The sequence below is a fragment of the Pyrus communis genome, chromosome 10, assembly GCF_041283825.1.
Source record: "Pyrus communis isolate YQ-2024b chromosome 10, ASM4128382v1, whole genome shotgun sequence".
In the NCBI taxonomy this organism is placed as follows: Eukaryota; Viridiplantae; Streptophyta; class Magnoliopsida; order Rosales; family Rosaceae; genus Pyrus; species Pyrus communis.
Window position 1 is genome coordinate 23,214,394 of NC_142574.1, and position 13,640 is coordinate 23,228,033.

At 39.2% G+C, this 13,640-nt stretch overlaps 2 protein-coding genes across 4 annotated transcripts; one reads left to right on the forward strand and one right to left on the reverse strand.

The window, feature by feature from the left end:
- Positions 1 to 2,117: 2,117 nt before the first annotated feature.
- LOC137728667 (transcription factor bHLH155) lies at positions 2,118 to 8,219 on the forward strand. 2 transcript variants are annotated; one of them, XM_068467396.2, is made up of 12 exons: positions 2,118 to 2,364; positions 2,988 to 3,457; positions 3,852 to 4,022; positions 4,267 to 4,351; positions 4,473 to 4,514; positions 5,067 to 5,126; positions 5,357 to 5,476; positions 5,648 to 6,844; positions 6,938 to 7,039; positions 7,187 to 7,327; positions 7,503 to 7,628; positions 7,845 to 8,219. In XM_068467396.2, exons 2-12 carry the CDS (start codon positions 3,363 to 3,365, stop codon positions 7,932 to 7,934), a joined length of 2,229 nt encoding a protein of 742 aa, XP_068323497.2. In that variant the 5' UTR covers positions 2,118 to 2,364; positions 2,988 to 3,362; the 3' UTR covers positions 7,935 to 8,219. The 2 variants fall into 2 exon arrangements, with proteins under 2 accessions (XP_068323497.2, XP_068323496.2); XM_068467395.2 differs by having other exon boundaries at positions 2,224 to 2,364; positions 7,806 to 8,219.
- A 2,902-nt stretch (positions 8,220 to 11,121) lies between these two features.
- Positions 11,122 to 12,876, reverse strand: LOC137730247 (1-aminocyclopropane-1-carboxylate oxidase homolog 1). Of its 2 annotated transcripts, none has more exons than XM_088677401.1 (4): positions 12,770 to 12,876; positions 12,144 to 12,694; positions 11,724 to 12,045; positions 11,122 to 11,470 (listed from the first exon to the last, which is right to left on the reverse strand). In XM_088677401.1, exons 2-4 carry the CDS (start codon positions 12,650 to 12,652, stop codon positions 11,219 to 11,221), a joined length of 1,083 nt encoding a protein of 360 aa, XP_088533527.1. In that variant the 5' UTR covers positions 12,653 to 12,694; positions 12,770 to 12,876; the 3' UTR covers positions 11,122 to 11,218. The 2 variants fall into 2 exon arrangements, with proteins under 2 accessions (XP_088533527.1, XP_088533526.1); XM_088677400.1 differs by having other exon boundaries at positions 12,144 to 12,707; positions 12,770 to 12,872.
- Positions 12,877 to 13,640: the final 764 nt, after the last annotated feature.

Here is a 13,640-nt window from a genome sequence, read left to right on the forward strand (position 1 = left end):
AACAAAGACATGATTAGTTGCTTTACATGTTCATCCAAATTATCTTCCTGTAGAAATTTTGTACTTATAATCTCATTTATCCTTGTAGGTTTACATATCCAAGTCAACACCCTTTTAGATATGCACACCTTTTACTATATATTCAAGTCAATACTTTTTTCACTAGATATCCAAGTCAACACCCTTTTATACATCCTTGTAGTTAATATGTGTAATTGTATTGGAATGCACAAAAAAAAAAAAATGTTAACGGGTGATCTATTAGATTAACAGGTTGGGTTTAGATGACTCGTTAGCTTAAAGGGTTGGGTTTGGATGACCTGTTAGCTTAACGGGTCGGATTGAACCCCAACCCAAATCTGATAAACTCAACTTGTTTACAGGTCTAGTCGTGGGTAATGTGTGACATCCCACATCGCCCAGGGGAGTGATCCTTATATGTATATTCTCATCCCTACCTAGCACGAGGCCTTTTGGGAGCTCACTGGCTTCGGGTTCCGTAGGAACTCCGAAGTTAAGCGAGAAGGGGGCTAAAGCAATCCCATGATGGGTGACCCACTGGGAAGTTCTCGTGTGAGTTCCCATTAACAAAACCGTGAGAGCGTGGTTGGGGCCCAAAGCGGACAATATCGTGCTACGGTGGTGGAGCCGGCCCGGGAAGTGATCTGCCCCGGGCCGGGATGTGAAATAATGGGTCGTGACAGCATCGTGGATTGTAGGTGATTAAATCAGGTGGATCGTTGGTTTGCTAGGTTAGTGGCGGTTAAGACTGTTTTCAATCCAATCTTAACAAGTTGAGTTTGTCTACACCAAACAACAGAAGAAAAGTCCAACCCACCGAATCCAATCTTAACCTAACTAGTCCAAAATATGAAATCCCATCTCGTCTGGCTCACCAAACGTGCCCTTAGTGTAAATATATCTTGGTATATAAGAAATATTGTATTGTAAAAAATTAGTAAATTAGACTTCTCAAATGAATTTGAAGGAAGTTAAAGTTCCGCTATAAAACCAATTGGCAATATATGGAGGAGCCTAACTACTTATATGCATATGCAATGTCCCTTATTTTTCTCGATGTGGGTTTCACCCTCAACATGCACTCTCATGTATGGCGAATATTCAAACCTAACACATGGATAACATAGATCGAGTGACAAGGAGCACGAGTGGTGGTTGTTGGGCTTCACATAGGACAACCTGCTCTGATATCATGACAAAAGTTGAAGTTCCACTATAAAACCAATTGGCAATATAGGAAATAGTCCAACTACTTATAAGCATATGCTAATGTCTAAAATTGAATATCTTTAAAAGCAAAAGGATTGAGTCATTGAGTCACTTGGTTTGTTAGGCCCTAAGTTATCGCCCAACTTATCGTGTGCTAAGGTTGGGCATGCTAAAACACATTCGGTCGCTATATTTTTCACATAACTTTTTATTAACGATTTTATGGGTGCAATTTATGGCTAAGTCATGCAGCCAAACGGTAGGATAACCATAATTAAATACTGAAGGCGTGATTTATGTAAGTAGAACTTAAAACATCCAACTTATAAATGAAGATGAATACTAGCAAACTATAAGCTTATTGACTTTTCTCAAAAAGTTAGAAAGAATATCGAATTGGAATCTCCGATTGATCGAAAAAAAGTATTACGAAGAAACTTTGACCGCTAAACTCTTTATAGACTCTTCACCACCTTATGTTTTTGGCATAATATTTTATAATAATGATAAGGGAATTGTGCCAAAAACATGAGATGTTAGAGAGAGTCCGGAGAGTCCCATTTATGAAAGTCAACATCTCTCATGTAAGAAAGGGAACATTGGAAAATGAGGGCGGTGTAGTATGTCCCAACTTTGGGGCAATAAAATCATTGTGAAAAATGAGTAGGGGGAGAGGGATAAGTGCATTGGATTTTGTTGTTTGGTTTGGGAAAGAGGTGGGGATTGTACCCTTGATAATTGAGGGCAAGATAAGGATCAATTTCCTCACATGGACATCATGTTGTTTGCCATCAAAGGACACTACCTAGAAAGTGTACTCATAGCCCCCAAATTTGAAGATTTAATTTGATCTCAATATATATAAATAAACTCCCCAATTCCTCAGCACTCTTCTCTCCCTCCTAGGCCTTGAGCCACTATTTTTCCTGAACATTTCCCATCTTTTCACTCTCAAAACGCAAAGGTGGTACGTGCTAAAGTGCGCAGGATGCGCAGAGTAGGAACACGAAAGTGTTTTTAGTGGCGACCGGTCAGTGAGCACCCAGGGATGCGTGCTGTAGATAATCCGGCGCACTATATACAAACGACGGTGCACGTTTAGGGAAGAAAAGCTAAAATGAACAGCGTGCGAAGGTAAACACCTTATATTAAACAAGTCGCAATTCGCACCAAAAGTGCCTTCTTTTCTCATTGTCTCTCTGAAAGAAAAGAAAGCCATTGAAGCTTCTCTCTCTCTCTCTCTCTCTCTCTACTTTTTCACTCTCTAGAAAAAGCGGAAAAGCTGCATTGTCGTTAAAAATGGCTGCCAATTCAGCTCAAAGCTTTGAAATTTGCTACACTTTATACATTTCGCAGCTAAAGCTTCCTGCTTTCGGAGCTACTCCTATCTCTCTCTCTCTCTCTCTCTTTTCAGCGAGCTTCTGCTGAACTCTCAGAGATCTTCATCTGAAACTTTCTGTGTGAACAAATCCGAACGGTTCATCCGAACAATTCCCTCTCTTTTCAGCAAGCTGCTGAACTCTCAGATCTTCATCTGAAACTTTCTGTGTGAACAAATCCGAACGGTTCATCCGAACAATTCCCAGAAATTATATTTTCAAAATTTCGCACCTTTTTTGTTGTTGCTGTGAGAGATCCATGTCGTCGGATATACGCTAGGGTTCAAATCGATCGCGTTTCGAGTTAAAGTTTCGTCAGGAAGCTGCGGGGGGAGTTTTCAATTTCTCTAATTTTTTTTGTTCGATTTTATTTTGTAGCACTTTTTCCGTACAAGTTCATGGCTGATTGCAGAGGCTGCAACGATACCTCTGACTCTGTAGTTATAGGGTTTGGGATTGCGAGTCTGTGAGGAGAATTGAGGAAAGCGTGGTGTATTGGCCGCGGAGCGCGGAGGTTACGGTTAAAGAGTTAGGGGGATGGGACCGGATCGGTTGCTGTTAGCGGCGGTAGGACCTCCGTTAAAGCGGCGAGCGGGCTTACGGAGGAAGCAGGCGGGTAGAGGGTCGTATAGGGGAAGTTAGAGCACCAAGTTAGGCGCCACAATTGAAATTTTGGGTTGGGGATTTGTTTGTTTGGGTGTTTGTTGTTTAGAGGGTGATTAGGAAAACAAAAATAAAGCTTTGGGGGAGGAGATGGGGACTGACTTGCACAATATTCTGAGAAGCCTCTGCTTCAATACGGAGTGGAACTACGCCGTTTCCTGGAAACTCAAGCACCGAGCTCGAATGTGAGTTTTTGTACTTGTTTTCCTGTTACTGATGTACTTTTATTTCACTTGTAATTGTTTGTGTGTGTTAGTATGTGTTATATGGTTCTTGAATTAAACCCCTTTTGCCTCTGTTCTTTTTGGTTGAGAGTAAGTGAATTAATCTCAACCCGAAAGGCGAAAACAAAAAATAGTAGTGAAAGAAAGTAATGTTGGAGGAGAAGTAGTACCCAAGTCATTATTTTCTCTCATATCTGGTCTTCAGTATAAAAGAGTACGAATCTCGCTATTCATTTCGGCATGTAATAATCGAATTAGAATTGTGGGTACTGAGAAAATTTCCCTTTTAATGAATTATACACGCAGTTGTGCATCCCTCGTAATATTTTGACATGGGGTGTGCTGCATTATGCAGGGTGCTGACTTGTGAGGATGCTTACTTTGACAACTGTGAGCAACATGATTCTTCCGAGATTAGGTGCTTCAGTAAGACTCTGGATAAATTGCATGATAGCCATTATTCACACGATCCCCTCGGGCTAGCTGTGGCAAAAATGTCGTGCCACGTATATAATCTGGGGGAAGGGTAATTACTCTTGTCACTTTCTAGTTATCATAATGCTTATTGTCAGAGTTTTGGTTGAAGAACTGTAAATTCAATAACTGGTGCCAGTATTTTTGTAAAACTTATTTAGTCTCACCTTTTGTCTTTCCTGTTAACATCTATCTAATTATGGTAGCTGATAGCCTGGGAGCATGGAAAAAACAAAAGGAAAAGAATAAAAACTTTTTAGTTTGCATTAATTCTTTCCTTTATTCTTTACCTTCAGGATTGTTGGACAGGTGGCGGTTACTGGGGAGCATCAATGGATTTATGCTGATGATCTTGTTAAGAATAACTGTTCACCATTGCAGGTAAATGGTTTAATACTTTGCAGTAATAGTACTGATTAGCATAGTTTTACTTTGAAGGGTGTTATCGATTCATCGTTGCAGCCATTTATTGTTATCAATTTTATGTTTTGGGTGTTTTCAGTACTGTGATGGGTGGCAAAGTCAATTTTCAGCTGGCATAAGGGTATGCCGTTCTCTGTCCGTCTCTCTCTCATCTCTCTGTTTGATTTTGTTTGAAGTTGTGATAACTGATGAGATACTACACTTGTTAATTAATGTTATTTCTTCAGGGCCTATTCATAATAAGAGAAAATGTGGAAATTATGTCATTGCCTGCAATATGTTTTATTTGCTTATTAGTTTGACATAGGTATCTGTTTACTCTCATAGAAACATTTTTCTCCGTCCATTGACCAGAATGATAATATTCATAAGTAGTACATTTTGCGCTCATCAAATATCCCCAAACTTACTTTTTGCTAGTCCTCAAGCAAAAGGTTTTTTTTTTTTTTTTTTTTTTTTGGGGTTAGGTAAGAAATGGAATTTTAAATTTCCATAACTGTACAGGACCGGTAGCTGATGGCTGGTTAGATGTGAATGCAAGTTTGTTTGGATTTTTGACACTCTCACTAACAAGTTTTTTTTCTCTTATATAAGCATTATACTTTAATATGATTATGATTTCTAAGATATTTTGGATGTCATGCTAATTTAAACTATTTACAATTTCCTGTAGACGATTGTTGTTGTGGCTGTTGTTCCGCATGGAGTTATACAGCTTGGTTCTTTGAATAAAGTAAGTTCTTTAGTTTTGGTGAATAACTTAACCGTTCTAGTCCACGGGATAGCATGTGCTTATTTCTTGATTCTGTTGAGTGTTATAGCTATCAAGATGTTACGATTCTAGTCCATGCAACTCTGTTATTTAATTCTGTGGTGACTATACAAATACGGGATTTATGCTTTCAAGTTATATGTATTTCAAATGTATACTCATTTTCCCTTACCTTTGTTTGAGAGGTGCAGGTAGCTGAAAATGTGAAGCTGATATCTCAAATCACAGATGCTTTTAAGACTCTTCAAGATTTCCCAATAGACCATATCCCTAATCCAAAGCAATATAGCATAAACAGTTCAGTATGCTCGGTAACTCTCTCTCTCTCTCTCTCTCTCTCTCTCTCTCTCTCTCTGTGCGCATGTGGCAACCTGTGGTTTATATGTGTATATAAGTGAAGCACTTTATTTTTTAATTTTCTTGTGAAACAGATAGATAAGGTCACTGACGCCTGGTATTCTTTTTTTTCTTTTTTGCCTCAGACAAATATATCTCTGGAACGTTTGGCTTCAGGGGTTCTTCCTGATTGCGTAAATAATTTAGATACAGCCACAAACAGAGAAAGCTCCGATATTTGGTCGTCCATTTTCCCACATCTTGGGAAAGATAATGATGGTTCGTACATTTCTTCTCTGACCGAAAATTGTCTGAAAGAGGAAGTTGAACTGGCTAATAAGCATGGAGGACTTGAGTCATCCAACTTCAGGTGTGTTGAGATTGGCAAACTGCCTCAGTCAAAATCAAGCGCTCTCAGTATGGAGCATCGCAAACTAGTAGGTGTAGAATTACTTGATAGCAGGAAGTGTAAAGGGGAGAGTAGTGGCTGCAAAGATACTGGAATGGCCTCGATGATCTATGCCCATCCATTATCACATGATCCTGTTAAAGACGTCGTAAATTTATGTGATTTTGCAGACTTACCTACAACATTTCTCGACTCTACTGCACATGAAAGGATTAATGCGGACAGGGTAGATCTTCACCAGAATGAGGTGTTGCATGTAAGTGAACCCTCAGTTGTTAAGTTTCAGAAGGGCCTGGAAAACCTGGAGTTTCAAACTGAATCAGGTCACATGGACACATCTAGTACATCAATGGCCTTCCCTGCTGGCTGTGAGCTGCATGAAGCACTTGGACCAGCTTTTCTGAATCAGGGTAACTATTTTGATTGGGTAGCGGGGAAGAATGGAGATAGAATTACTCCTGAGATACCTGAGGGGATGAACACTAGCCAGTTGACATCCGATTCTTGTCAAGAGCATCTTCTTGAAGCAGTAGTGGCTAATGTTTGCCAAAGTGGCAGTCTTGTTAAAAATGAAAAATCATTCTGTAAATCAATGCAGTCCCTTTTGACAACTGAAAAATATCCAGAGCCTTCTGGCCGTATTACCCATACAATTGATTCTGAAAATTTTTCTATTGATCAGCCTTCTCTTACTGGAGAGGACATGCAGCAATGCTTGAGCTCATCAGGGGTTTGCGGGGTGATATCTCCAAAATGGTTTTCATCACCTTGTCCTAGTGCTTGTAGTGAGCAGCCGGAGAGGTCTTCTGGACTGTCCAAAAATAGCAAGAAGAGGGCAAGACCTGGTGAAAGTTCTAGACCTAGGCCAAGGGACCGGCAATTGATCCAAGATCGTATTAAGGAACTGCGGGAGCTAATACCTACTGGAGCAAAGGTGGCTTTCCAAACTGTTTTCTAGTTTTGGGCCTTGTAAAAGAAGTTTGTTATTCATTCTATATGTGCTAAAAGTTTCATGTTAACTGTACAGTGCAGTATTGATTCACTGCTGGAGCGCACAATCAAGCACATGCTCTTTCTACAAAGCGTCACTAAGCATGCTGACAAACTAAATAAATGTGCTGATGCAAAGGTAAATGTTTTGGTTGTAAGTATATTATGGCCCGGGATTATTTGTCAAATTTCAACCTTCATTTTTAGTTTACCAAGCATCACCAAGAATATATAATGTTTATTGAGATAGTTTATTATCTACTTAATCATAATGCTTAATTCACAGTTGTGTCCGAAGGAAGCAAGCATGCTAGGATCCTCCAATTATGAACGTGGATCAAGCTGGGCAGTGGAGGTGGGTGGCAATCTGAAAGTTTGTTCAATAATAGTGGAGAATCTCAACAAGAATGGACAGATGGTTGTAGAGGTATAAATACTTCTTAGCGAGTGTTTCTGTCCTTATTATACATGAACTCCGGAGATGTGCTTGATCGTGTCTAGTTCAGTCTGATGATGAAGCTTATTGATTTGTATCATTTTCCGATATGATTTTGTTTGTCTTTACCGAATTCTCAGTACTAAAAGAATTCTTCCCCATGCAGCTGATGTGTGAAGAATGCAGTCATTTTCTAGAGATAGCTGAGGCTATCAGGTGCTCAGGTCTGACAATCTTAAAAGGTGTGACGGAAGCCCGTGGTGACAAGACATGGATATGTTTTGTGGTTGAGGTAAGATCCGTATGGAATAACGCTTAAAATGTTTGACATTTCTAAAATGGATTTCCTTATTGACTTATCTATGAAAACAAGCATTTGCTAAACTTGCTAGTATCCATCCCTGTGGGACCTGCATGTTGAGCGTAGAATTTAAGAGCTAGTCTGCTTGCGTCTGGTGTTTTCTGTCAGGAGACTCATGACCTAATTTTGAATTCCAAATTACTCCAGGGGCAAAACAACAGAAGCATACACAGAATGGATATCTTATGGTCTCTTGTTCAGATATTACAGCCCAAGAATCCTACGCAACAGCTATAACCTTGTCTCGCTCGTGGAGTGTCTCTGTAGGTTATTTTGTAAATTATTGTGAGTCATTTGTGATTTCCGATTGGAATTTACGGTTTTCTTTTCTTCATTTGGTTTGAACACACCTTTTAATTGAAAAGAACAAGAGTGAATAGCCCTGGGAGCAATTTCCCTCCTTTACTTTGTAGCGTGTGAAGGTGCCATTTATTATTTTCCCTCTCTTCTGTTGCAACTGCTGTGTCACTTGTACCACTTTGAATTTAAGATGAATATATTCATTTCTACTTTTGGATTCGATTTTTGGCAATTGTTATTACAACACCAAAAAGTCAGGAATTTTGTAAAATATTTTTTTTTTTGGAACGTCAATAGCAACTTCCAATCTAATAGAGTAGATTAACCGAGTTAAACTAAAATGATCTAAACTTGCAAGCCCAGATTATAGATTTCGTTCACTACTACTAGCTCCATTCCACATGAAGCGAGCCCTAAACAACCCGGTCCAACCCCCGTAGGCGTCCTTATAAGCTACTGGTGACCTTGGGTGGCAGGAAATGGTTTTTGGGGCAGTACATTGGGTTTTCAGGAGTACTATGGCCGCTGTATGGTTGGCATGCACATACGGAACGGCTATATGGTTGGCAAGCACGGAGCAACTGTGTTAAGTTTGATGAATGTTTGCAGGATGGTGGTGATAAAGAGGATACTCCTCATACAACTCATACAACCTCTTCAAAGTTCAAAAAAATCAGATGATGCTGCAAGCATTCATTTTTGTTTCGTCACCCATGAACTTGTGTAGACGTAACAAAATGAGACGATACTGCAAACATTCATTTTTGTTTTATCACCCATGAACTTGCGTAAACGTAACAGATAACTCTCCATCATGGAAGAGACGAAGAATCTTTAATATTTGGTTGAAGTTATTGGAGCCTTATCCTTTGCCAATGCTTTTCCTTATATAGTGCTCCACCAAACCCTAGCTATTCACTCATCCTTTCCAAAATCTTCATTTTGCGGTTACAATGACAAAGCTCTCACATCCACATGATTTTCACGTGACCAATATGCCCATAGTTATGCTCAAGCATTTTGCGCTGCAAATCAATATGGGCTATCTCCTAACTTAATTGGGGCACACATTTTTTGACATACATTTTTACACACATTTTGTAGAGTTCACTTCGTAATGTACTTCAATGATTCAACCATCTATAGTGCATGTTAGAGAGATTGGTCCGCATGTCCTGATGAACTGCTAGAAATGTACCCGCGGCCGTGCTGTGATATGGATTAAAACTATTACAGCATGCAATACTGCTGGTAAGTTGTAAGTTGTGTTCTGGTAGGGAGTCTTGTAGGGGCTGTGTCCATTGGGTAGTTGGAAGTTGGATCACGTGATAACTCAAGATTCAAGAATAAACGTCTGTGTGTGTATGTCCTTTATGGTTGTTGCTCACACTTAGTCATCAAATGTTGTTTTATGCTCGAAATGGTTGTCATCTCTCTTGTATATTTCGCTCGCTATTCTGCTTTATTGATCTTCTACTTTGTGCCTAGGGTTATTATAATTGACATATATGTGGGAATTTCCGCAAATGCCACCTGTTTTAGGTGGCACTCGGGATTGAGATTTTGCTCGTTAAATGTTCACAATTTTTTTGTTCTCGTAGGATTTCCTAATCTCTTGGTTTGATTGCCTAACAAGAGATTTTATGTCTGAAATTATAAAATTTTGATTTTTTAACGAAAAAAACAGTATTGTTACGGTTTTGATTGTGTCTCTTTTAGGACTTTGCTTGCGTGGATGATTACATACCGTTGTGTTTTTCTCTGTTCATTTGAATGTAGTCTAGTATCGTGGCACAATGTCATTTCAATGATTCAGAAGTTTCATCAACTTTTGGCCAAAAGGCATTCAATATCCAATTCAATCAGCCCAAAGAAATTTACGTAGTATCAATGAACAGTTACTCTTTCGTGCACCTCTACCATGGAAAAGCTTTTCAGATTTCAAGTAGGAATAAAGACATGGATATGTTTTGTGGTTTGAGGTAAGATCCATTCGAAACGACACTTGACACATATATGAATGGACTGGCTTTTCGATTTATCTATAAAAACAAGCAAGTATGTTAGCCAGTGTCTGGTGTTTACTGTCATGAACTAAATAATTTCGAATTACCGCAGGGGCAAAACAACAGAAGCATACACAGAATGAATATTTTGTGGTCCCTTATTCAGATATTGGAGCTCAAGAATCTTACGCAACAGCTATAGCCTTGTCGCGCTCTCGGAATGCTTCTGTAGGTTATTGGTAAATTATTGAGTCGTCGGTAACTTTCGATTGGAATTTACGGTGTTCATTTACTTTCTTTTTGGTTTGAACACCCCCTTTAATTATAAAGAACAAGATAGACAAGGCCATGGAGCAATTCCGGACCCCCCCTCTCTATTTGTAGTGTGCGAAGTGAAGGTGCCATTTGCTATTTTACCTCTCTTCTGTTGAGGTGTGATATCCACACACCATTTTTCACTTTTTACACACTTTTTTTATTTTCGGACGTAGGATCAAATGAATTGAAGAAGGTCAAAGATAAAAATCAACAAGGGATGTGTGGATAGCACACCCCTACACACATATATATATATATATATAATGTATATTTCCATGTCCAGTTTTTCTTTTTAATTAAGGAATAGAGAACTTCAACACTTTTAAGCCTCTACATTATCATGAAACAAAGTTCAAAGATATAATATTTTCGTGCTTTCGTGCCACGTCTTTCCAAGATGCATAAAAATGGTTCGTGTAAGTCCTGAATGCCGGGAGTTCCTTTTGCGCATTTTTTGGGTGGAGAAATAACGTGACACGAAAGCCCCTGCCTAACAATCTCTCCTTATATTGGGAGTCATTTTGGATTTGATTTGCTAAAAAGAGATATTAAGATTGGGGTTGACTAAAGATTCACTCTTCTGTCAATCAACATAATGAAAAATATAGATTTTTTTTTTTTTAACATACGATATTATCTACATTAAGGAGAGGGCGCCGCGGGGTGCCGGAGGGAGGGGGGAGTTTGATGAAAATTGAACCTAAGATCTCTCACTTATAAGTGAAGAGGAATACCAACCACACAAAATGCTAAAACCCATAAAGATAAACTCCTTAAAACTGTAATCATGGGGACTAAAGTGAATAAAAATCTCAATTTGCACTCCAAACTATTTATGATTAAAAATATATATATAGAGTGTATTTTTGAAATGCTAATAACAGTTCTCTATTTGAATTAAGCTAATTTAAAATGAGAAAGGGCAGATTTACCATCTAACCCCTTTGATCTGTAATAAGCAAGATACTCCGCAAAGTGTGTTTCCCTGTATATCGGTAGGTTGTCCGAGAGAAACTCCTTGATGGGGCCATAGGGTTTGAATCTTTGCGTAGCACTTGGATAGAAAAAACATGCAGCTGATATCCTGGGCCCCACTCTTCTAGCCAGTACTCTATGCTCTACGCTTCTGAACTTGTCATTGGTGATAAGCTGCACATAATTTGAATGAAGATAACTGAGTTCTCATGCAAGTTCATAATGATGATAAGATCACAAGAAAGACGGAGATATATAGGAGGTGTATGAGATCGTGACACAGGTTTTTTTCTTGAGGAATTCGGATTATGAACAAGAACATGTGTTTCTGTCTTTCTCGTCACATGATTTTGACTTACTTTGACGGACATAGGAGGTGTGTGACAGCAAAAGTGTTATTTTAGAGGAATTAGGATGAAAAGCTTACTTGCATAAGATCACCGACATTCGCCACAAGAGCTCCAGGAGTTGGAGGAACATCAACCCAGTGACCTTGATGGAGGACTTGCAGGCCGCCGAGATCATCCTGCAAGAGTACAGTTAAAGAGGAAGGATCCGAATGCTTGGTTGTGCCAAGGGTCAGCTCCGGTTCTGGACAGCTCGGGTAATAATGGCACACCAGATTTTCAGTCTTCATGCACTCTATGTTTTCCAGGTAGTCAGTGCTGAGCCCCAAGGCCTCGGACAACAAACCTGATAGCATCTCCCTCAAGTTCTTTAAGTGTTCAATGTAATCCTGCACTGCCTCTCTGCGAATCAAACCAGTCTCTCGTTAGATTATCCGGTATGTTATGTTGTTAGACATGTTAATGTATTAGTACTTTGAACAGTTTGTATAGAAAAGGACCTGCAAACGAAGGGAAATGTCTCGGGGTCCAATGGACCGTCCTGGAAATCAAACCCTATCGTGTCTCTCCAATTCGCTGTTTTCGACACCAACAGATCTCCATTGCAGTAGTATCTCACTCTATGTTTCGAGTCACGAGAATACCACTCCATCTTCACCTCCTTCGGCTGCTCATGAAACCCGCGAATCCCTTCCAACATATTCTCAATCACTCTCTCTGGAACTCCATGATTAACCATTTGAAAGAACCCCCACGTTTCGGATGCTTCACAAATCTCCTTCACAATCTGTGCTCGCTGGAAATCTTGATCAAAGCCGTCAAAGTCTATGACAGGAACCTTAAAGTTTACATTTGTTGTTTTTGAATTTGAAAGGCTATGTGGTGGATGAATGAGGAACTTGGGGACTTTTGTGATCCCTGAGTCCACAAGGCCTTTAACTCCGGCTTTCGTTTCATCGAACTCCTTCACTTCCTTGGTTCTGTCGTAATACGAGGACTCGTCTTCCATCTTCGCTGCGAAGGGAATGATGTCACTGAAGTATTCCTGACTCTGCAAGATGTAACTAAAAGTAGATGTATGAGGAGGCCATTTGAAAGAAAAAAAAAGAAGCAAAAAGATACGTACCAATTTTAAAATCGTTTTTGGGTTTAAGAAAAGGCCAAAGAAAATGAGAGATATTCTCGTCACCAATTTCACTAAGTGGTTGGTGTCTAGTGAACGGATGCACTTTTTCAATGCACGGTAGACTTTTATAGGTAGATAGCGTCACTGATTTTTTAAATTATAAATATCTATTAAACGGGTACACTTTTTAAATATATGACAAATATTTATAAAAAAATGATGCTACCAGAATATATCTTGATTGCCAAAGAGAATAACTCCAAGAAAGTGAGATATTGAGCCTTGGTTTTTTTGTGATATCACAATCTGGAGACGTTAACAATGCAGTAAGAGAAAAATGTCTTTTTCCTTGGTTGTTTTTGGTCTTATACATGACCGTATCACAGAAAAGGAAAGTTTTGGCATCAGACGTTTGGCTTTTTCTGGAACAGCACTTAAAAAAAAAAAAAAAAAAAGAAGCAATTTATTCAGTGGAGTGGGTTTCAGATCAGATGAGGTGGCATGTATTCCACGTGAAAAGTCGAAATGCAAATTTGATTCCTTACGCAAAGTTTCTTTCGTTTTTTAACTTGGAGTCAAATGCAAATTTGATTCCAATTCTTTTTTCTTGCTGTGTGTGAATATTTTAACTTGGTGGATTCTAACCAAGGTAAGAAAAGACGCTATTTTGAAGGATGAGCCGACGGCAAAGTCAGTAATGGTGTCAACGACGTTCCTAACGAAGAGTAAGAGCACTAAATCCGATTGTCGAAAGTGTGAGAGCATTTGCAAGTGCACAGCTGTTACTGTCTATTGCTTTTGCCTTGAAAGTATGAGACACACTTACATGTCACTGGTGTATATCACCCCCTCTCTATATCTCTTGTGTTCC